This window comes from Cydia splendana, chromosome 26 (assembly GCF_910591565.1).
Source record: "Cydia splendana chromosome 26, ilCydSple1.2, whole genome shotgun sequence".
Taxonomy (NCBI): domain Eukaryota; kingdom Metazoa; phylum Arthropoda; class Insecta; order Lepidoptera; family Tortricidae; genus Cydia; species Cydia splendana.
The window spans coordinates 9,295,550-9,320,126 of record NC_085985.1 but is presented as its reverse complement, the minus strand read 5'-3'; the positions used below and the strand labels follow the sequence as shown (position 1 = coordinate 9,320,126).

Here is a 24,577-nt window from a genome sequence, read left to right as displayed (position 1 = left end):
TTTTAGGTACACTATTCGTAGAATTGACAGGTATAGACCTATGCTGGCGTCATCTATAAAATATAGTCGCCATCAGATATATCGTAGCGGTTAAGGCACTCACAAATATCTGAACACGCCTCTATTGTCAAGGCGTTAGAGCGCGTGTTCAGATGTTGTGAACACCTTGGCCGCTTCGTTATATCTGATGACGACTGTACGTGTGTGTTAAATGCTGTAAATGAGTACTCTAACCTCCCAAGTCCTGAGTTCCTTTAATGACTCTGGGTCTTAGGAGTCTAAATGAATGTTTTTTTTTTATTTCAGGCAACTAGTGGCCCATACATAAATACCTTAAAACTAGCATACATATTATAAAAATATATTTTAAAACTAAACACTATAAATCACATTATGGCTGCGATGCATTATGCACCCCCGCAGTGTCAGGGAGCCGGCCGCGGAACCGCCGAAACCTGACACTCTTCGGCCAAAACTCCTCCTTGGTGAAGGTCGCTAGATGTTCAGTCGGAACGCTCATCACAAACGAAATAAAATTCGCATTGTGTCCAGATTCCAACTTCGCGACCCTCAGGATGAATCCGGTCTTCGTTTTCACATACTTTACGATGTCATCGACCTTCGTAAGGTAATGTAGACGGGACACATACAGCAGCGTCGACGGTGTTGCAGGACGCAGCAAATGATTGGTTAAAACTAGCACTCACCGATACATATGATGTGGGTGTAGGAGGGACCCTAGGACCAGGGACCGCAGATAGACAGGTCGGAGGAGGCGCGACAGTAGCGCCCCCTGCATGCCGACGACGCACCAGCGGCAAACTTTGTCCGAACACGACATTGTCAGGAGACGCTCGCCCTAGAACACACATAATTATTATTATAATATTAATTACCATAAGCCGGATCCAGACGGGTGTAACGTGTAATGTAAGATTATTTATTTATTTAATCTAGGCAGCGGCTCTCGCTTGCGGCCCGCGAGCCTCCCTGGCTATTTTGTGTGTAATATTGACAAACGACAATGTCTGCTAAACTCACAAATATTACCAAAGTGCGGCCCGCGTCAACTTCGTTAACTACTATGTGGCCCTTTGCTGCTAAAGAGTTGCCGACCGCTGCCATAAGGCATTCTCTACCAGTCAACGTGTAATATAGCGTAGCAAAGTACCGACAGGCGATAGAGAGAGAGATCTTTATCCGGTATGAGCGTTACATGTAATTCGTGAATGACGCTGAATTCGTGTTATATTACACGATGGATTACATTACACGTGACAGCCGTCTGGCCCCGGCTTTACATCTCTTCTAGAATAACTTTATAATGTAACTAAGGCTCGGAACCGGTTTAAAAAATAGCGGTAAGTACCGGTTTATTTCGGTTTTACTCCGAACTTTCATAAGAATGTCAACGTTTTAATTATAACCTAAACCTAAATAAACCGGTTTATTCGACGAGCGAAGAGACAGCTGGCCGGCCGGCGCTGTGCCGCTTAAACACAGACACCGTGCGCAGGAATAAAACGGTTATTATTGTTTTAAACCGGTTAATCTGAAAAAGAACTTCATGGAAATGTTCCCCTAAAAACCGGTTTAAAAATAACGGTTTCAGGAACAAAATCGAAAAGAAAAAGTTATGCGCCAAGTACATAATAACGGTTTGCAAATTTAACCGGTTTCCGAGCCTTGTATGTTCGATGTATGTAACTCTTCTTCCTCGCGCTATGCCGGCATTTTGCCACGGCTCATGAGAGCCTGGGGTCTGCTTGACAACTAGTCCCATGAATTGACGTAGGCACTAGTTTTTACGAAAGCGACTGCCATCTGACCTTCCAATCCAGAGGGGAAACTAGGCCTTATTGGGATTAGTCCGGTTTTACTTACGATGTTTTTCTTCACCGAAAAGCGACTGGCAAATATCAAATGATATCTCGTACATAAGTTCCGAAAAACTCATTGGTACGAGCCGGGGTTTGAACCTGCGACCTCCGGATTGAAAGTCGCACGCTCTTACCGCTAGGCCACCAGCGCTTATGTATGTTGGATGTAACTAAGAAGCATAGATACCTGCATAACTCCATCCCAGGTCTGTATCACGTTGCTGCAGTTCTTGACTGGTATAGTGCCTTCCCCCGACTCGATCTTGGTCCTCAGTTGACCGCGCGCCAATCTGTAACATACAAATAATTAGATATTCAAACAATAATCGAGGCTCTGTTATCGTTGTCAGATAGTCATTATTTTAAGAATAAGAATAATATTTATTTGAAAAGAACCTGACAAATATCAATAGGTATCCTGTGGCCCCACACTAGGCTAAAGCCTGTGCAGTGACGTGGCAGCCGACTTCGCAGTTCGTAGGCTAAAGCATGGTATAATAATATACTCCGCCTGGTACTCCATTCCCGTCTTTTCTAGGTCACCTAACTGACACGGGCCTACGTCATCATGCGACAGCGCTATATGATAATATGCGATAGCGCTATATATAGCGGCCATGTTGTTGTGACGTAGGCCCGTGTCACTCTGGGAATGGAAGACCATGTTTTATTAGACTATGGGCTAAAGTTTAAGAAATAACTAAAAGTAATCTAATAGGTAGTTAAGGAAATTATGAAATTGAAAAAAAGAAAAAAGGAATGAATAAGAGTGCGTGTGTGTGTGTGTGTGTGTGTGTGTGTGTGTGTGTGTGTGTGTGTGTGTGTGTGTGTGATTTTTGACAAGTTTTGCGACCCGACCCGACCGGCTTGCGGCCGTACAAGTGTGAAATGCGCTCAGACTCCGCTCGTTCGCTGGGAATCGTACTTATACCGGTCCGGTAGTCTCACCTGTTCGGATGCCGGTCCGGCGTCGGGTCCGGCTGCTCGTGCGGGCTGAAGATGCGTCCGTCGCCGCACGGCGCCGTGCTCACGTACAGGTGTAGCTGCCGGTCCGGTTTTAGCTGGTAGCCGCCGCCCGGGACCGGTTCTAGGTCCGAATCCGGTATAGGGACTGTCGGATCTGTGGAAGATATATTAATGATACTCGTATCGTATTCTAAAATGACATTTTAACAAGCAAAACAGTTGAATAACTTTTCGATGCGGACGTTTGCGTAAAACTTACTCTTTCTAAATCGGTTAAATTGTAGTGCATAATTGTTTTCCATGGTATTTTCTCGGAAACGTTCGTATTTGTCATGCTACTTCAGTCAACCTCAGTACTTTTTGTACCGAGACTGACTGGAATAGCAAGACACGTTCGTACGTTTCCGTGAAAATACGATGGAAAATAATTAAGCACTACATCTGTTTCTGTACCTATCTCAACGATGCGTCCATGCCGCGTATTAAACGGATGGATGGATTTTTGTAAATAAAAACCGGCCAAGTGCGAGTCGGACTCGCGTTCCAAGGGTTCCGTACATTAAGTCCGACTCACGCTTGCCTGCACATTTCTAAGGGTAATTTATTAAAACCATAAACATAATTAATAACAAACTTACAATAAAAAATAACCTAAAATTAAAACTACCAACAAAACTAAAACTAATACCTAAAAAAATAAATAAAACATAATGTGGGTGACCTAGCCCAATATGTATATATTAGGCTAGATCACCCAGGTCCGAACCCTGTGGAAGGGTTCCCATAAGGCTGGCTGCGTTTCCCCTTTGGATGGCTATGCTATGCTATCCTAGATTTTCCTAGCAAAAAGAACTACTTTGTAATTTTTTTTCAAAATTTTTGACCCAGTAGTTTCGGAGATAAAGGAATAAATAATTCTTAAATAACTTCTAACCTATATATTTTAAAATTATAAAAAAATATATATTTGAAATTCTCAAAATGAGGTCTTTCATTTGACATATAACACGATATAGTTTGAAAAACTTTATTTTTTAATTTTCTCATTTACCCCCAAAAGTGGCCTCCATGTTTAAAATTCATTTGTTTACGTTACAGATCCATCTTTGGGTCACTAATTTACATATGTGTACCAAATTTCAACTTAATTGGTCCAGTAGTCTCCGAGAAAATAGGCTGTGACAGACGGACAGAAGCACGTGATCCTATAAGGGTTCCGTTTTTTCCTTTTAAGGTACGGAACCCTAAAAAACTGCAAGTGAGTGTTTTTTCTCCGTTGTTTGTTTGGTGACAGGGGGAAAAAAGGGGGAAATCAATATCCAAATTTCGTACGTTTTGAAGTTTGTCTGTGATTTTATTTACCTTTGGCCTCCGCGTACATGAGGAGTTGCGCGTACAGATGTCGCTGTAAGCAACGTCGCGCTGCCACCTACAATAACCAAATAAATTTCAAATAATCGTAAAGATTTCTTCATGGTATTTTGAGTTGACTTTTTTTTACAATTTGGTTAATTATTAAATGACATGGGAACCCTCCCCGGATCTAGAAAATGTGACATGTTGTGACAGAGGGGAGTCTTAAACTTTGTGACGTCACTCACTTATTTAAATTATTTAATTCGCTGTACAGTTAAATAACAAGTTTATAGAACGATAATCATTTTTATTCGTTTAATTTTCTTTCCTAATCAGTTTTGGGTTATAAAATAAAATTACTAATGTTTCTTTTTTCAAAAATAATTTTGTTAAAGTATTGAAAATAGGTAAAACCTACTTAATTCGATTTGCCGATTTCGTTGAATAAATGTGACGTCACACCAGGGGGGGAGGGGTTTGCCAAATGTGACCAAGTTTGACTATTTATGGGGGGAGGGGTAAAAAAACCTAGAAATTCGTGTGATGTAATGAATGGATGACTCCTTAACCTTTTACCCGCCTATCGTGCGCGCCGTGTCATCGTGACCCTTGCTGGAATGCACGATGGTTGATATTGGACTGTAGCGCGTCATTTGACGTCTTGGACGGTCAAAAGGTTAAATAATTACCCAGGCTTACCTCGGCATGGCAATCGTTCATGGCGCGTCCTCGCACCGACATGTGTTCTCCGGACACACACTTGGTACCTGTGGTCACTGCTATCACCTACAAAAACAAACATTTCTCTCATCATCATATATGGGTGTTTTCTATGTATATAAGTATGTATTTATCTATATAGGTATGTATATCGTCGCCTAGCACTCATAGTACAAGCTTTGCTTAGTTTGGGGCTAGGTTGATCTGTGTAAGATGTCCCCAATATTTATTTATTTATTTATATAAGGGCATTTTCACTTTAAAGTGAAATATAAGGACATTTTCACTTTAAAGTGTACCATTTACTTTTTTTCGAAAACCCATCAACTTTTGAGTTATTTCTACTCAGAATCACGAGTACTATTGAATGAGACAAAGAAAAAAAAGTGTCCCCAATTTTTCATACAAAATTTGGATGTCAGTTTTGTAACGGTCCATACAAAATGTATGTGAAAAAACGTTACAAAACTGTCATTTTTTTGGGTCACAGTTGTTTTTCCTTTTAAATCGATAGTCCTACCATTACCATTTTTTCTGAAAACCCCCATAAGTAAAGATAGAGTGATAACTCCATACATCAGTTTTCTTACCAAAACGCGAGTTATTTCGTAGTCGACATCTAGCGTCAAGTAGCGGAATTTATCAGTACCGCTAGTTGACAATAGAGATCGCGACGAACGAAAACTCTAATGCTCAACAATTTTCAGCTAATATTATAACCGGATTAAAAGGAAGTCTATTTTCAACTGCTTCTGCTTAGAATATTAGTTGTAAATTGTTTTAGTAGTACAGTACAGTACACATTATTAGTACACCTCTAAAGTAGTAGCAAAGACATATGTAACTTCGTATAAGACGAATAAAGTCTAAGGAAAAAACGTGGCTCGGAATTCAAGCAAAAGTCATTCTCGAATAGATGGCGCACACACCTTTAGCCTATCCTCCGCTAGATGGCGTGACGACACCGTTTCATATTTAACAATTTTAACACATAGATATCAGTGAATGAACATGGATCAAAATGATATAAAAATAATCAAATCATTTATCCATATATATACATTTTTTGATAACTTTATACGTTTTCATTTTGAGTTTTAGTCGTGTGTCGATAGATGGCAGTAAATTTACAGTGACTACAAAATTTACAATGACAGGACCCCTCTATACTATCTATTCTTTTTGGTACTAGTAACTTTTTTCTTCCAATAATCGAAATTTTGTGATGTAATTCATGGACGACCTTGTACAGTCAACGTCAAAGATATATTTACATTTTTCCCTTTATTTCAAAGGAGTAAGGTGCAAAAGTGTAAACATATCTTTGACGTCGACTGTACCTAGTAAGTTACCTTGGAGTCGTTGGGTCTATTGTCGATGGTCATTACCTTGGAGTCGTTGGATCTATTGTCGATGGTCATTACCTTGGAGTCGTTGGATCTATTGTCGATGGTCATTACCTTGGAGTCGTTGGGTCTATCGTCGATGGTCATTACCTTGGAGTCGTTGGGTCTATCGTCGATGGTCATTACCTTGGAGTCGTTGGGTCTATCGTCGATGGTCATTACCTTGGAGTCGTTGGGTCTATCGTCGATGGTCATTACCTTGGAGTCGTTGGGTCTATTGTCGATGGTCATTACCTTGGAGTCGTTGGGTCTATCGTCGATGGTCATTACCTTGGAGTCGTTGGGTCTATTGTTGATGGTCATTACCTTGGAGTCGTTGGGTCTATAGTCGATGGTCATTACCTTGGAGTCGTTGGGTCTATTGTTGATGGTCATTACCTTGGAGTCGTTGGGTCTATCGTCGATGGTCATTACCTTGGAGTCGTTGGGTCTATCGTCGATGGTCATTACCTTGGAGTCGTTGGGTCTATTGTCGATGGTCATTACCTTGGAGTCGTTGGGTCTATTGTTGATGGTCATTACCTTGGAGTCGTTGGGTCTATTGTCGATGGTCATCACGATGCCGGCTAGGACTTTTCTCTTGGAGTGCACCAGGTCGCCCTTCATGATCTCGTGGAATTTCTCGTTCACCAACCTAAGGACAGAAGACAATGTAATAAGGTCTAGCCTCGTGCCGCGCACCATACAAAATTATAGCCAGGGAAGTTAGAATCTTGTTGTATTGTCAATTAGGTTGAATTTCATTTATTCGAAAAATTTACGAGACAAATGAAATGCTACCTTGTTAGTTTTTAATTAAGGTTGACATTCCATCGAAACTGTGTTCATCCTAATGCACATTGGGCGGCACGAGGATAGTATACCGGGTGTGGCCTATCCTGTAACTTCTTCCTCTCGTTATCCCGGCATTTTGCCACGGCTCCCAGCCTGGGATCCGCTTGACAACTAATCCCAAGAATTGACGTAGCCACTAGTTTTTACGAAAGCGACTGCCATCTGACCTTCCAACCCAGAGGGTAAACTAGGTTTTATAGAGATTAGTCCGGTTTCCTCACGATATAATTTTTCGTTTCGGCGCGTCCACTAACGAGGGTAAGGAAAATAGAAGGGGGCAAAAGATATGTCCCGCCATGTGAAAGTTGCGACGGAAGAAATGGCCATCGTGTTGCGCCAGTTTAGCTAGTCCCTTGCTGTGGGTAGTGTGTAAGACCGTGAGGCTTTGCCCTCATCTAAGACCGTGGGGCTTTGCCCTCATCTAAGACCGTGGGGCTTCACCCTCAGTTAAGACCACTCACTTTCCAATGGTATCCGCTCGAGGTTGCGGCAGGCAGCCCGGCTCGTCGGCGGCCACGGGGGCTTTGCCCTCATCTAACACCGTGAGGCTTTGCCCTCATCTAAGACCGTGACGCTTTGCCCTCAGCTAAGACCGTGGGGCTTTGCCCTCATCTAAGACCGTGAGGCTTTGCCCTCATCTAAGACCGTGGGGCTTCACCCTCAGTTAAGACCACTCACTTTCCAATGGTATCCGCTCGAGGTTGCGGCAGGCAGCCCGGCTCGTCGGCGGCCACGGGGGCTTTGCCCTCATCTAACACCGTGAGGCTTTGCCCTCATCTAAGACCGTGACGCTTTGCCCTCAGCTAAGACCGTGGGGCTTTGCCCTCATCTAAGACCGTGAGGCTTTGCCCTCATCTAAGACCGTGGGGCTTCACCCTCAGTTAAGACCACTCACTTTCCAATGGTATCCGCTCGAGGTTGCGGCAGGCAGCCCGGCTCGTCGGCGGCCACGGGGGCTTTGCCCTCATCTAAGACCGCTAGCGCGGCTCTAGCGGCCGCTAGCTTCGCCAACTTCTTGCTTGAACCTTGAAAATATTGAAATTAAGTAAGTTTCATCGAAAATATACATTATAAACTAGACTGTAACAAAAATTACAGAGAGCTTAATATTTCGACAGACAGAAAATTTTGCCATTTTTAATTTATTTTCTAAAATTAAATTTAATAATTTACTTTCTTACCATATCCTTCAAAGGTCTGGTCCTTGATCTGGCAGACGACCTTGAAACGCATGCTGTGGCTGAGTTGAAGAGGAGCTGTGGACAAAAAAAAGTAGGGTCAGACCAAGATAAGTCTGCAACGATTTTGATAGCACACGCAGTGCAAGTGTTATTTTAAACGTCAAACTTCTATGAAATTATGATGTATAAATATAATGGCTAAAGAGGCAATACGTATTAACTAGGGATGTACCGACTAGTCGGGAAAGCCGACTATCCGGCCTCATATACGTAGTCTGCGATTAGTCGGCAAAAATGACCGATTAGTCGGCCCTATTACCGTTCCGTACCCAAAGGGTAAAAACGGGACCCTATTATTAAGATTCCACAGTCTGTCTGTCTGTCTGTCAGTTGCTGTAGCTAGACAGTTGAAATTTTCACAGATGTTATATTTCTGATGCCGCTATAACAACAAATACAAAAAACAAAATAAAATAACTATTTAAGTGGGGCTCCCATACAACAAACGTGTTTTTTTGCCGTTTTTTGCGTAATGGTACCGAACCCTTGGTGCGCGAGTCCAACTCGCACTTGGTCGGTTTTTTTAATATGTAGCGATACTCTGAATCACAACATTTAATATAGTAATAAAAATCATAATACATAGGTAGGGTAGAAGAGGGGTTTCAGTCGATGTGTGGAAGGGCGGCGCCGTCGTCGAACCCAAGCCACATGGCAGTAGACTGCGGTGGCGTGTGCCTCGGATGCACATGCTGGTGGCGCGTATAACGGCGGTACTGATCCTGCATCCCAGCCAGCCCAGTATGGTGGCTATGGTGCTTAGTGAGCGGTTCCACCGTTGAGATATAGTTTCTGCCATATGTTTGATAGTGATGAATGGTGAAAAATTTACAGTCTTAGTAGAAAATTTGTCATTACAATAATTACCGTTGGGCTGATCTAGTGAGATGTTGGGTTCGGAGGCGCCGAACAGCGCGGTGGCCGCGGTGGGCGCCGCAGGGGGGGCTGCAGGAGTCATCAATATTACATGTATAATTACCGTTGGGCTGATCTAGTGAGATGTTGGGTTCGGAGGCGCCGAACAGCGCGGTGGCCGCGGTGGGCGCCGCAGGGGGGGCTGCAGGAGTCATCAATATTACATGTATATTACCGTTGGGCTGGTCTAGTGAGGAGCCGTCTCCGAAGGTGCAGTGGAAGGTCAGGCCGGGGCAGGTCTCGTAGAGGGAGTTGATGGGGCTCTTGTGCGCCGCGGCGGCCGCGGAGGCGCCGAACAGCGCGGTGGCCGCGGTGGGGAGAGCAGGGGGGGCTGCAGGAGTCATCATTATTACATGTATAATTACCGTTGGGCTGGTCTAGTGAGGAGCCGTCTCCGAAGGTGCAGTGGAAGGTCAGGCCGGGGCAGGTCTCGTAGAGGGAGTTGATGGGGCTCTTGTGCGCCGCGGCGGCCGCGGAGGCGCCGAACAGCGCGGTGGCCGCGGTGGGGAGAGCAGGGGGGGCTGCAGGAGTCATCATTATTACATGTATAATTACCGTTGGGCTGGTCTAGTGAGGAGCCGTCTCCGAAGGTGCAGTGGAAGGTCAGGCCGGGGCAGGTCTCGTAGAGGGAGTTGATGGGGCTCTTGTGCGCCGCGGCGGCCCCGGAGGCGCCGAACAGCGCGGTGGCCGCGGTGGGGAGAGCAGGGGGGGCTGCAGGAGTCATCATTATTACATGTATAATTACCGTTGGGCTGGTCTAGTGAGGAGCCGTCTCCGAAGGTGCAGTGGAAGGTCAGGCCGGGGCAGGTCTCGTAGAGGGAGTTGATGGGGCTCTTGTGCGCCGCGGCGGCCGCGGAGGCGCCGAACAGCGCGGTGGCCGCGGTGGGGGGAGCAGGGGGGGCTGCGGGAATCATCATTATTAGATACGAGGAATAGAAACCACTTACTTACTAGTCATGACATAATCTTTTTCATTTCTCATGCTCTGAAAGAAGGTCATTGTTGTTTTAAGGTGTGCAGAAAATGATACCTTTCTGCACTAGAGCATTTTAGGTTCCAAGTCCGATTTTATAAATTTTTTTACGATAAGCAATTGAAATTTGGGTATAAATGGATTTGTCATACAATTTCCATTCTGATATTTGACTCCCCATCCCATAAATAACGACACTTTTGTTTACGAATTTGTTAATTGAAAGTACCCTCAAAAAATACTATAAATACTTAGTCATGTTTTTAAAAAAACATATGCATTTTACTTTCCTCGTATTCGAAATGAAAAGTAGAGTGTTTAACTCGGATGAAAAGCATCATTTCAGACTCGGGCTATTGGCAAACTACCTCGGCAGAAATGAGTGCCTTTCATCCCTTGGTTAACAATCTCTACTATATTCATCATCATCATCAATATTTAAGAGCTATGCTCTTATCGGTGGAGTAATCGCCACTCTTCTCTTCGCCAATCTTTATTAACTGGGCCTTAATCGTGTATAAATAAATTTGAATAATCCACATAAGGGGTCATCCATTAATTACGTCACACGAATTTCTAGGTTTTTTTACCCCTCCCCCCTCCTTGTCACACTTGGTCACATTTGGCAAACCCCTCCCCCCTGGTGTGACATCACATTTCTTCAACGAAATCGGCAAATATTTATTTAATATTTTATCATAATATTTTTGACAAAAGAAATATTAGTCATTTTACTCATTTTATAACACAAAACTGATTAAGAAATAAAATTAAACGAATAAAAACGATTATCGTTTCAAAACCTTGTTATTTAAATGATAATTAGCGTATAAAATAATTTAAATACATTTTCGGTTACTGATGAAAGTGATGAAGTTAAAGTGACGTTACAAAGTTTATGACTCCCCCTCCCTCTTGTCACAACATGTCACATTTTCTTGACCCCCTCCCTCCCCCTAAACGTGTGATGTAATTAATGGATGAACCCTAATTTCAACATCAACACCTTGTTTATATATCCTAGATACTATAATTACATAATAATATGTATACTGTAATCCTATACATGGTATAATAATATACTCCGCCTGGTACTCCATTCCCGTCTTTTCTAGGTCACCTAACTGACACGGGCCTACGTCATCATGCGACAGCGCTATATGATAATATGCGATAGCGCTATATATAGCGGCCATGTTGTTGTGACGTAGGCCCGTGTCACTCTGGGAATGGAAGACCATGTTTTATTAGACTATGATCCTATATACTTACGTAAAATTTTTAAATGTAAAATGTAATTATCTTTTAATCTTTGTATACTATAATATTGAAATGTAAATAGTTAATTGACATGTAAAATGTAATATTTAATCAATAAATAAATGAATGAATGAACGTGCTACTTGCAATCCGGTGGTCGCGGGTTCAAACCCCGACTCGTACCAATGAGTTTTTCGGAATTTAAGCACGAAATATCATTTGATATTTACCAGTCGCTTTTCGATGAAGGAATATGTACATCGTGAGGAAACCGGACTAATCCCAATAAGGCCTAGTTACCCTCTGGGTTGGAAGCTCAGATGGCAATCGCTTTCGTAAAAACTAGTGTGTACGCCAATTCTTGGGATTCGTTGTCAAGCGGTCCCCAGGCTCCCACGAGCCGAGACACAGAATAAATAATAGTACACGTCTGTTACGATTAGGACAGATATGACCGCTAGGTGGCGCCAGCACGCGCGGCCTATGGCTAGCCACCAAAATTGGTGTGGGACGGATGTACTTGTAGCTACTTGTTGCGACGCCACGAAATCGCGGAGTGAGCCACGCCTGGCCGTGTCAAAAATGCCGGGATAACGCGAACAAATAATAAAGAAACTCACAATAAAGAAATTTAATTGAATAGGGAGTATTACTGCAATGTTCTGTCGCCAGAGTTCAGCACTAATTTGTTTAGTAAACCATAGAGTAACTTATACATCCTAGGCCTTAACAGGTTTTTGGACAAGTTTTCACTATAACATTGATGCACCAAGGCGGTTTGTTTACAGGTGGCCTACCGCGAAACGCGAAAATCGTAATTTCTTTATCTGCCTCTCTATCGATCGAATAAGCAAGAGTGATAGAGAGGCAGGAACCGAACTTTCGATTGTCGTGTTTCACGGTAGGCCATGTTTTTGACCTAGTGACGCATGATGTGTCATTGTTGATGTCAATGAGGTTTGTTTACTGTATATGCTAATTGCTAGTGGTGCCACCTATGGAGAGTTTTGCCTAATATTCCCTATTGAATTGAAGAATGTAAATATAGGTACCTGGTGGTGTGGCCGGCTTCACCTCAACTTCGACCTGCTTTGCCTGCGCCTCCAAGCACTGGAAATCTGACGCTGTAACCAACAGTAAACTTAAACGAGCAATTCTTGTATATTTAATTATTTATTAACAATACTTATAAACTATTATTAAAATTAAGTATAATCTAAATAAATTAAAACTAATAAAATAAATAAATAAAACTTAAATTACCCACCTTGGGTCCCCCAGATCTGTCCCCTGCGGAAGGGTGCCCATAAGGCTGGCTACATTCCCACGCTGAATAGCAATGCCTATTTTTTGGCGTAGGAATGAGCCAGCCCTAGGGTCACCCGTGGTTTATTTATATATTTCGGGGATCTCGGAAAGGGCTCTAACGATTTCGATGAAATTTGCTATATGGGGATTTTCGGGGGCGATAAATCGATCTAGCTAGGTCTTATCTCTAGGAAATCGCGCATTTTTGAGTTTTTATATGTTTTCCGAACAAAGGTCGGTCTCCCTCCACGATATTTTATTTTATACGGAGTTACATATATATTTGCCTCGGGCGAAGCAAACACACTCGCCGTAATGCCTCGAGCGCGGCACGTTCCCAAAGACCGAGCTGATTCGGGCGGCAATTACCTCGCGAGTAGGGTTGCCATACGTCCGGATTTGTCCGGTCATGTCCGGATTTTTGACCCTTTGTCCGGATTGCGGCCGGAGTTGGCCTGTGTCCGGATTTTTAGGAATGACCTTATAAAAATAAAATGCGCGCCCGGGGAGGGGGGGCTACGGGATCGGGCGAAGGGAAAGGGAAAAGTAGATCCACGATACAGTACATCGCAGAGAGCAGCGCGCCGCCGGGGCGTCGTTCAAGTTACGCCAAATCTCTACTACAAGAAATGTCCGGATTTTTAGGGTGATGTCCGGATTTTTATCAGGGCATTTAATTCTTCCATATGGCAACCCTACTCGCGAGGCATATCGTTCTGTACGTCCCGCGTATTGGAGCGACATAGGAAATCGAAATTAACTGAATGCGCACAAATTAAGACTGTGAGTCAGTGCTTCTCGCGCTTTGGTCTAGACTCTAGAATACTAGATTCACCAACTGTCTAGATCAGGGGTCACCAATTAGTTTCATCAGGGGTCCGATTCTTAAAATAAAAGGGCCATCGCGGTCCGTCTCTCCTTGAGTTTATTAAATACGAAAAAAAAAAATAGGTCGGCGGTCCGGCATTTGGTGACCCCTGGTCTAGATTAAGTGGTAAGGTTGTAGGTGTCATTACGTGGGTGTCTCGTGTCGTCGCTGGCGAAGTCGCCGGGCTCGGGCCGGGGCAGCACGCGGCCGGCGCGCGCCAGCAGCGCGGCGAGGCCGGCGCGCGCCGCCGCCGCGCGCGCCTCGCGCTTGCTGTGGCCCCAGCCTTCGAATGTCATGTCCGCCACCTTGCACAACATTTTGGTTAGATGGTGACTGAATAGCTCGAGAGTTGACGGCCTAGCGGTACAGTCCCGAGCTTTAATTCGGGACCCACCTAAGGTTGTATATCGTGTAGCGAACTGACGCTATTTAGAGCTAATATTTTAACGCAGTGTCATAATTCATTGACATAATGTTTACCATCGACATTTACATACGTTTACGTTTCTAGGGGCAACCGCTCAATTACGGCAATTTGTGACTTTTTGCAAAGAGGTTATCATACCAAGGGTCGATTCGCTATGACTTTTAAATGTCTTAATTTGACATTTCAACACCATCGAACTGAAGTTTCAACCTTATAGCATTACGAACGTTCTAACAACATTTAATGAAAATGGGTCCCAAATTAAAGCTCGTGACTGTACCTAAGGCCGTGCAATTTTCAATTCCGAGATCGCGAGGGCAGTTGGCTGGCGCTGGCGTGGCGCGCCGCCAGTGCAGCATAAGGCCGCACTGGCCGGGTCGCCATGTGAGGTGTGTGGGACGTAAAGACATACACTTATCTCTGGAGTATAAGTATATTCTGATATCTGATGCCGATGCTAGGGTATATATGGGCATTTTCATTTTAACTTGTACTTTAAAGCGCGACGTTCAGGGCTGCCACTGACTTGCCTCCACCGCCATAGCTGCGTCACTCACCGTAACAGCCACAGTGAAGCTTGGACAATACGCAGGGCCACCCTGTCGCAGCACACTGTACGTGACCTTGACCCCTAGCTCAGGGTTGCCACTGACTTGTCTCCACCGCCATAGCTGCGTCACTCACCGTAACAGCCACAGTGAAGCTTGGACAATGCGCAGGGCCACCCTGTCGCAGCACACTGTACGTGACCTTGACCCCTAGCTCAGGGTTGCCACTGACTTGTCTCCACCGCCATAGCTGCGTCACTCACCGTAACAGCTACAGTGAAGCTTGGACAATGCGCAGGGCCACCCTGTCGCAGCACACTGTACGTGACCTTGACCCCTAGCTCAGGGTTGCCACTGACTTGTCTCCACCGCCATAGCTGCGTCACTCACCGTAACAGCTACAGTGAAGCTTGGACAATGCGCAGGGCCACCCTGTCGCAGCACACTGTACGTGACCTTGACCCCTAGCTCAGGGTTGCCACTGACTTGTCTCCACCGCCATAGCTGCGTCACTCACCGTAACAGCCACAGTGAAGCTTGGACAATGCGCAGGGCCACCCTGTCGCAGCACACTGTACGTGACCTTGACCCCTAGCTCAGGGTTGCCACTGACTTGTCTCCACCGCCATAGCTGCGTCACTCACCGTAACAGCTACAGTGAAGCTTGGACAATGCGCAGGGCCACCCTGTCGCAGCACACTGTACGTGACCTTGACCCCTAGCTCAGGGTTGCCACTGACTTGTCTCCACCGCCATAGCTGCGTCACTCACCGTAACAGCCACAGTGAAGCTTGGACAATGCGCAGGGCCACCCTGTCGCAGCACACTGTACGTGACCTTGACCCCTAGCTCAGGGTTGCCACTGACTTGTCTCCACCGCCATAGCTGCGTCACTCACCGTAACAGCCACAGTGAAGCTTGGACAATGCGCAGGGCCACCCTGTCGCAGCACACTGTACGTGACCTTGACCCCTAGCTCAGGGTTGCCACTGACTTGTCTCCACCGCCATAGCTGCGTCACTCACCGTAACAGCCACAGTGAAGCTTGGACAATGCGCAGGGCCACCCTGTCGCAGCACACTGTACGTGACCTTGACCCCTAGCTCGTTCAGGGCTGACACTGGTGACTTGCCGCCGGTTTCCACCGCGTTGGCTGCTTGGGCGAGTGCCTAAAACATAATAATCCTTATAACAGAAAGAACTAACTACAAAAAACTTTACGAAATGACATTATATCCGGTACCTATCATAGTACACCAATGGGTGCCTGTAAATATCAGTAATTGATAACTTTTTCTTGTACAGTGTAAAAATATGGGTGCATACAACATACTCAAAAATATGTCCCATAATACTTAATTCGCTGACATCAGAGCTATGGGACATATTTTTGAGTATGATGAGTGCACCCATATTTTTACACTTGACTGTACCGTCACAGAATAAATAATAGTACTAGGTACAGAAGACTCACTCTCTAACAAAACGCGTCTGTTACGATCAGGACAGATATGGCCGCTAGGTGGCGACAGCGCCACGCGCGGCTCATGGCTAGCCACCAAAATTGATGTGGAACGGATGTACTTGTAGCTACCTGTAGCAAAGCGACGAAATCGCGGAGTGAGCCACGCCTGGTACCGTGGCAACATGGCTGCGCGTAAATATTATCATCTGAGTGCCCTAAGAATTTACACACACATACACATAGATACGATTAAATACATGTCGTGCGCACATAGACATTAAAACTATTTTCCGATCTGGCGTGTCCGTCCTGTGATCTTAAGTCTTAAATGTTGTGTTATAGTACATTACGATACAAGTGCGATAAATAGGAAATTGGCAAACTAGTGGCGATTAATTAAAACACGAGCGAAGGGAGTGTTTAAAATCGACACTAGTTGAAAGTTACCTATTCACACATGAATCGGACAACGTTTTACAGTACATGGCACTTTAAATTTTCGACATAGTTACTTAATGTGCTTATTATCAGGGATGTTGCGAACATCCGCATCCGCATCCGCAACCGCGGAACTTCGGCATTATTTCCAACGGTGTACCCTTGTTTTGCCGACAAACTTTTCATCGAATATTATTTCATCGACAACGATTCATCGAAACGTTAGTACTAGTAATATTGTTTGGCGTTATTTTGTTTCATATAGTATTTATTTCAATTTTTCTTACTACGTAGAAATACTATTCTACGAATATTACTTGATCGCTAATTCGTTTCAAATTATTTTAATTGGCACAACTACTAAACATTGCAATTCATTTGTTCGACGTATTACTTTAATACATTTTTATATGTCGTACTATACATTTATACATTTTTCTGTTGTAAGAATTTTAGATTTAGGTTAGGTTAGAACTGCGACCCCACACCGAAACGAACGGCTATCAAAGTCGGTTTAGGTTAGGTTAGAAGTGCGACCCCACACAGAAACGAACGGCTTTTAAAGTAGGTTTAGGTTAGGTTAGAATTGCGACCCCACACAAACGAAAGGCTTTCAAAGTAGGTTTAGGTTAGGTTAGAACTGCAACCCCACACAGAAACAAACGGCTTTCAAAGTAGGTTTAGGTTAGGTTAGAAACGTTCGTTTCTGTGTGGGGAGAAACGAACGTCTTTTAAAGTAGGTTTATGTTAGGTTAGAATTGCGACCCCACACAGAAACGAATGGCTTTCAAAGTAGGTTTAGGTTAGGTTAAAACTGCGACCCCACACAGAAACGAACGGCTTTTAAAGTAGGTTTAGGTTAGGTTAGAATTGCGACCCCACACAAACGAAAGGCTTTCAAAGTAGGTTTAGGTTAGGTTAGAATTGCAACCCCACACAGAAACAAACTGCCTTCAAAGTAGGTTTAGGTTAGGTTAGAACTGCGACCCCACACAGAAACGAACGGCTACAAAGTAGGTTTAGGTTAGGTTAGAACTGCGACCCCACACAGAAACGAACGGTTTTCAAAGTAGGTTTAGGTTAGGTTAGAACTGCGATCCTGCACATAAATGAACGGATTAAATTATTGTTATCAACCTATTTATAATTTACCCAAAATGAAAATGGCAGCCTTGTAAAATTATATCTTCAAAATTAGAGCGCAAACTTAAAATTGCCGCTTTCTCAAAATTATGTATGTCCAGAAAAACAATTTTATATCTTAAACTACCCACATAGCTATAATCGTGCAGAGTGAGCTGACTGACGTGACTGCTTTTAGTTTCGATAACGAAATATTACAGATTGAAATAATTTTACGTGTAATAAATTTTATTAAATACAATCCAAAATGAAATAAGCAAACCCGTAAAGAAATACCACGATATAAACTATATGCAAAATAACTCAAGTACCAATTGTGGATCTGAAGGTACCTATGCTGTTATTATTATGTTTTTCTTTTTTGGGTCAATAAAGTACCAATTAAAAGTCCCCGATTTAAATTTACTAGTATCGATTATTCGACGCAATAACTTGTCGATGAAATGAAAATACTTGAAACGTTGTCTTCGAAATAACATTCGATGAAATGTCTGTCGGCAATTCAAGGGTAAACCATTTCCAACATCCGCATCCGCATAAAATCGATGCGGAGCTTATGCGGATGCGGATGTAGAACAAGTCGGTACAGGAACGTCTTAGCGGCGGCGTGAGTGCTAGGTAATTTCGTCATTACCTATAACGAAATCGTCTAGATCCAGAAAAGTCGGCCAAGTTACTGTTTATTAAATATAACGCACCTCAATTCTTGCTCAAATACTAAACGTTTCGTTTTTTCTAATAAAAAACTACTAAAAATGTAATATTTAACGTTTTTTAAATACCTAATCTTGACATTCGCATCCGCATCCGCGGATGTGAGACTTTAAATATCCGCATCCGCATCTCTTATTATAGCACACGGTGTCGTAAAGTAGCACCAGATGTACTGTAAAATTAGTTAAATGATTACACACCTGCAGGTTCCATTTGAAGCCAGCCCCGAGGCGTATGGTGGGCGCGCGTTTAGCAGGAGGGGCGCCATCTGTACACAACATATGTAATTAGCTAAAAGTTATGGACTGTAGAAAAGATATACAGTCTAAACCTAAAATTCATTGTTTTATGGACGGTAGGGAAAAGTAAGCATTGTATATGTGTACAGTGAGGTGTAATAGTAGTTTGTGTTACAAGGGATCAAAATGATATATTTCCGTCAACGGCGTACATTGAATCCTGAATTAAGCGATGGATTCTACAATAGAATCCCGAACGTAGTGATTTTGATACCGTGTGAGTGTGACCACATACTGTTTTCACATCAATGCGGAAATTGTTATGTTCCAAAATATGTAATATGTTTTCTTAATTACTGACGTGTAATAAAGTCCAAAAATATATAAACACACAAATCTATTAAAAGAATTTAATACATCAACAAAGTCCCCCGCCGCGTCTGTCTGTCTGTATGTTCGCGATAAACTCAAAAACTACTGGACGGATTTTCATGCGGTTTTCATCTATCAATAGAGTGATTCTTGAGGAAGGTTTAGGTGTATAATTTGTTAAGGTTTTATGTAGCCTGGGCGAAACCGGGGCGGGTCGCTAGTTCTATATAAGGGTCTATTTATAAAACTCAAAAATCAATTCTTACGCTGCGCGGACTGTAACTGGACTTATGGGCGGACATAGGAATCCGCGGGGCTAATTATGAATTAATTCTTTATGTTTGTGCACTTGTGGTACTAATTACAACAAAATAGTTAAAAATAAGTTTTTAATTGCCTAATCGTTTTAAAACAGCCTAAATGTTGTAGCAATTAGTACCATAAGTGCACAAACATAAAGTCTTAATTCACAATTTGCCCCGCGGATTCCCATGTCTGCTTATGGGACTTACCTTCCACTCTGTCCAGAGGGTACAAGACCTCCAAATCCTCAATTTCCATTATTAAACTAGGTCTTACTGTTCTATGCGTTATGAACAATCTCAATATTTACAGTAATTTAGGAAAGTACGTTGTATGACTTGTAAACCGATAAATCATTTACAGATGTATAGTTCGTTTTTAGGGTTCCGTACCCAAAGGGTAAAACGGGACCCTATTACTAAGACTCCGCTGTCCGTCCGTCCGTCCGTCTGTCTGTCACCAGGCTGTATCTCACGAACCGTGATAGCTAGACAGTTGAAATTTTCACAGATGATGTATTTCTGTTGCCGCTATAACAACAAATACTAAAAACAGAATAAAATAAAGATTTAAGTGGGGCTCCCATACAACAAACGTGATTTTTGACCGAAGTTAAGCAACGTCGGGCGGCGTCAGTACTTGGATGGGTGACCGTTTTTATAGATAATGGTACGGAACCCTTCGTTTGCGAGTCCGACTCGCACTTGGCCGGTTTTATTTTTTAGCATTAGAAAAAGACTACACGCGATCTTGACGTGTCTTTTAATTGAAAAACGCTTTTAAAATATAGTAACTATTAATTATGAAAGCAAAAGAATGTAAATAATCGTATATGATTCATAATTGTTCAATTTATGTCGTGACTTATTTTTAAAACGTGTTTTTCAATTAAAAGACACATCAATATTGTTTACCTTTTTTCTAATGCTAAAAAAACGAACTATAGTGCATAATTCTTTTCCATCGTATTTTCACGGAAACGTACGAACGTGTCTTGCTATTTCAGTCAACCTCAGTACTTTTTGTACCGAGACTGAGGAAATTGCAAGACACGTTCGTACGTTTCCGTGAAAATACGATGGAAAATAATTATCCACTACCTCAACTTTAGAACAATCTTAGTTACACAATAAAGAATCCTGGTTATAATTAAATTAATAATGCTTAAAGAAAAAACCCTGTCATAAATTATGAAAATCTTGTAGATATATGACGTCTTTTATTGGCACACGAGCACCATCTTGACCCGACAAGATTTTAGATTTATATCACACTCAAATCGGTTCATCCGTTTTGGAGCTAAAAAGTTACAGACACACAGATACACCCCTCTTTTTGGGGGTTAAAAATAACTCCCTTAACGTATTTTTGACTAAACACAAAACGACTACACAAAATCCTCAAACTACTGAGATCGTTAATAACACAAGTATATGCCGAAATCAACTTTTAAATATTAAATACAATTTAAAATTACATCAAGTATTATTTAGAAAAAAGTAAAATTACATCTTCTGTCACAAGGATATTATAAATGACAGTGTAGGGTAGGTGGCATGGTATAATAATGTAGGTGGTCAAAAAACTACCCACTTTTATAAGATATGTTTCGAATGGGATAATGGGATTATGGTCGTAAGGATATAATGCCAAATGTTTTTTTTTATATAAAATGGAATAGCTACGAATAAACTCTGCTTTTTTGCAAAAATAAAGTGCCTTCTGCATTTAATTTTAACTGCATTTTTTTTAGTATACCTATTACCCCGCATTTAAGAGCGTTTCTTTTATTTTTTGCCATTTTTATTATTGTGACCTTTTTTGCCACTTTTGTGTTATTTCTAGTCAGGATCGCGAGCCCTTTTCATCCTTATAGGAGCAAAAAAGTGTCCTAAAATTTTCATAAATTTTTCAAACTTTCCTTTTTGTTACCGCCATACAAAGTATGTGGGAAAATGGTAACACAATAGGAAAAAAAATCTGGGCCATTTTTAAATCCCATCAGGATCGAAAGAGCTCGTGATTCTGAGTAGAAATAACACAAAACTGGCAAAAAAGGTCACGATATATAAAAATTACAGAAAATACAGAAACGCTCTTAAAATTACGGGTTACTCCAAAAATACTGTAAATTCTTGATAAAATGACCTATAATTTAATACTATGTACTTTGACGTTTGAAATAACACTTGCACAGTCAGCGCTATCAAAATCAATGCCAAGTCAGCTTGGTCTGACTCTAACAATGTCTATTCTCAGCTCTAATGAATGGAGTTGGCCGGTCGAAGTATTTACTAGATGGCGCCAGCATAGCTTGCCCTGTCAATCCCGTCTGTATCTTAGGTATTTAAATAAAAGTAAACAAAATCTACCCCCAAATGGCTCCTTAAGACGAAACAGGAGCTGAGTTTTAAATATTTTAGGTAAATATACCCGTCTCGCTAACGGAAGCGGCACCTAAAAGTAGTGCGATAAGGACAAGGCGAAAAATCCTGCGTAAAAATCTCAAAAATCGAGGTTTCGTACTCCTCTGTTTCCTCCTCCAAAACTTAACCAATAGTAACCAAATTTGGAAATCTAAATGATTATGAAATTATCTGTGTCGGACCGTTTTGCTTTTTTGGCTAATTGATATCAGTTTTGAATGCCACGCCTCTCATTGCGGCATAGTCAATTAGGCCATTTTGGCCATTTTTGAAGGGCTCAAGCGCCTTAAAAAACAAAAATATCAAAAAAAGCAAAACGGTCCGACACAGATATTGACAATATTAATCTGTGTTTAAAAAATCATTGCTCTAGCTTCAAAAACCACGGAGGAAAACGAGGAGTACGTTTGTATGGAGAAATGGCCACTCCCGTTGGCTCTTAAGCCAGTTGAGGGTTAGATGAAAACATTACACTATCAAATAATGTAGGTTAAAGTCAGGTCGTTCAGTGACAGATCCAGGCGGTTTTGTATTTGGTTGGTTAACCAATAAATGTACTTGAAAATGTACAAATTGTTTGTTTACATTTATTTAAGTAAATGTAGTAAATATACTCCGCCTGGTACTCTATTCCCGTCTTTTCTAGGTCACCTAACTGACACAAGCCTACGTCATCATGCGACAGCGCTATATGATAATATGCGATAGCGCTATATATAGCGGCCATGTTATTGTGACGTAGGCCTGTGTCACTCTGGGAATAGAAGACCATGTTTTATTAGACCATGATACAGAGTTTAGAATAGGGTATTTGACTGTATTTAAAATAAATTATTTTACACCATGCATGAAATAAAGCACCAGCAGATTAATAGAGAAACGTAGACAACAGTTAGTTTTAGTGACGATGTCTATTTTAAAACCCGTACAAAACAATAAAGAGTAGGTCATTTGATCGTGTAATTCAATTCTATTCAATTTCTTTATCGTGACGTCATAAGCTAGTGTTTCGCAAAATCGTTTTGACAGTTCGTAAAAATAACCTGACTCAATGTGAAATTCTTGATATTTATTTTGGAATTTTATTACCTGGATTCCAGCCTTTTAAGCCATTTGGCTTACCTTTTGTAGTAGCTTGATGCTACTACAAGGGGCAAGCTATGATGGCGCCATCTATGCAAACCTTTGGCAGTTGCCAACCCCATTCTCTGAATAATAAATTACCTTCTTCATTCTGCAGGAATGTGTAGAGACGGTGCAGACTACGGTGGAATCGGGAGAGGGGGCGGTAGGGGTGGGGTACTGCGGAGGAAAAGGTCAACGGAAGGAAACTGAGAGTCTACCGCGAACACCGAAGCTCGCAAATCTCTGTCACTCTAATTACGCCTTAATTGGGAATAAAAGATAGAGTTGCCCACAAATTTGCGAACTTCGGTGTTCGCGGTAGGCCCTTCTCATACCACATTGTAATAATCAAAGAGAATAGTGTATAGAGGCTTATTGTAAATTTTGTAGTCACAGTCAATTTACTGCCATCTTTCGACACAGGATTTAAACTAAAAATGAAAATGAATAAATATATTTAAAAAATATATCGGGTGGAATAATACGAGGGACTTTTATGCAAACAGGGAATCGTTTAGGTTTTTCACTTATTAATCACGTTAAGATAAGATAAGATAAGATAAGATAATCATTTATTGCATAATTATAGGTGTTACAGAAAGGTGGATTACATAATATGTATTTTAGTGGACTCACTATAATTTGCCTGTCAGGCGTACAATATTTGTTTACTTAAAATCTATACTAACTAATAACTATACCTACTTAATCTATATTAACTATTTACAATGTTTGTAATTGCCATATTTCTCCTTTTTAGCCTAGTTTTACCTAAGAAGAAAAAATAAGGCAGTGCTATCAACTATCCTATTATATAGTGGTTGAGAAATCTATATCAAAAAAATCATTAATATTCATCAAAAAAATCGTTAATATTTCTAATCGTTTTTGAGATATAGTTTGTTAAACATTATTGCAAAAATCTGTATGTTTCAACCCTAGCAACAAGATCCTATTGAATGACATGTGTCAAGTTAAAATGTAAATAGCTTCGTAGGGTTGTCACTGAATATAAAAATATTTTATTTTAATGATTTTGTTTTTCATTTTAATCCAGCATTACGATTATAATAATTCGATTGTAGATCACTTAGATAACACTATCCTTTCAGCTCAGTCCCTAGAAATGTTCCACCCTGTATGTACATGGATAAATGATTATGTCAGTGTTAATATGGCTAATGAAAACTTTTTTGTCTTAGAAAAATTGTAAAACATCACAGCAGCAGTAAAAATAAGATATAGGGTAATTGCGTCAGTTTCCGTCCACTTGACGGATTAGCAAATAATACATTTCATTTATAATTTGGTACTTGCGAAATATATTTTTTATGTAGATAGATAAATTGTTTAGATATTAAGGATTGCAATAAGTCCAAATTTGTGCAGCAATAAGGTTTATATTCAAATTTCGTCAAGTGGACGAAAACTAGCGCAATGACCCTATAGTGTGCTACGCCTCACCCACACATATACAGATGTGTCCCACACCCACACATATCTGTATATGTAGTGTAGTGTGTAAGTTTTGCTTTACTTGTATATATGTAGTTAGTTTAGCTAGTTAGTAATATTTGTACGCCAGTCATGGCAAAACAAGAATCGTCCTGTAATGAAATATTGAACACCTATGTACATACACGCTTGTTT

The 24,577-nt window shown here is 41.7% G+C and overlaps 1 protein-coding gene across 1 annotated transcript in view; it reads right to left on the bottom strand.

Moving 5' to 3' along the window:
* Positions 1 to 24,577, bottom strand: part of LOC134803438 (double-stranded RNA-specific editase Adar) — a 59,779-nt gene that overhangs the window by 33,661 nt on the left and 1,541 nt on the right. Inside the window, exons 4-17 of the mRNA XM_063776256.1 lie at positions 18,663 to 18,730; positions 15,728 to 15,871; positions 13,876 to 14,032; positions 12,626 to 12,675; positions 12,413 to 12,470; positions 10,064 to 10,192; positions 8,344 to 8,418; positions 8,058 to 8,187; positions 6,851 to 6,962; positions 4,902 to 4,988; positions 4,209 to 4,275; positions 2,829 to 3,000; positions 2,068 to 2,170; positions 708 to 859 (exon numbers count right to left, since the gene is read on the bottom strand). Of these exons, the coding sequence (XP_063632326.1) occupies positions 708 to 859; positions 2,068 to 2,170; positions 2,829 to 3,000; positions 4,209 to 4,275; positions 4,902 to 4,988; positions 6,851 to 6,962; positions 8,058 to 8,187; positions 8,344 to 8,418; positions 10,064 to 10,192; positions 12,413 to 12,470; positions 12,626 to 12,675; positions 13,876 to 14,032; positions 15,728 to 15,871; positions 18,663 to 18,730 (1,504 nt within the window). The remainder of the gene's footprint in view (positions 1 to 707; positions 860 to 2,067; positions 2,171 to 2,828; positions 3,001 to 4,208; positions 4,276 to 4,901; positions 4,989 to 6,850; positions 6,963 to 8,057; positions 8,188 to 8,343; positions 8,419 to 10,063; positions 10,193 to 12,412; positions 12,471 to 12,625; positions 12,676 to 13,875; positions 14,033 to 15,727; positions 15,872 to 18,662; positions 18,731 to 24,577) is intronic.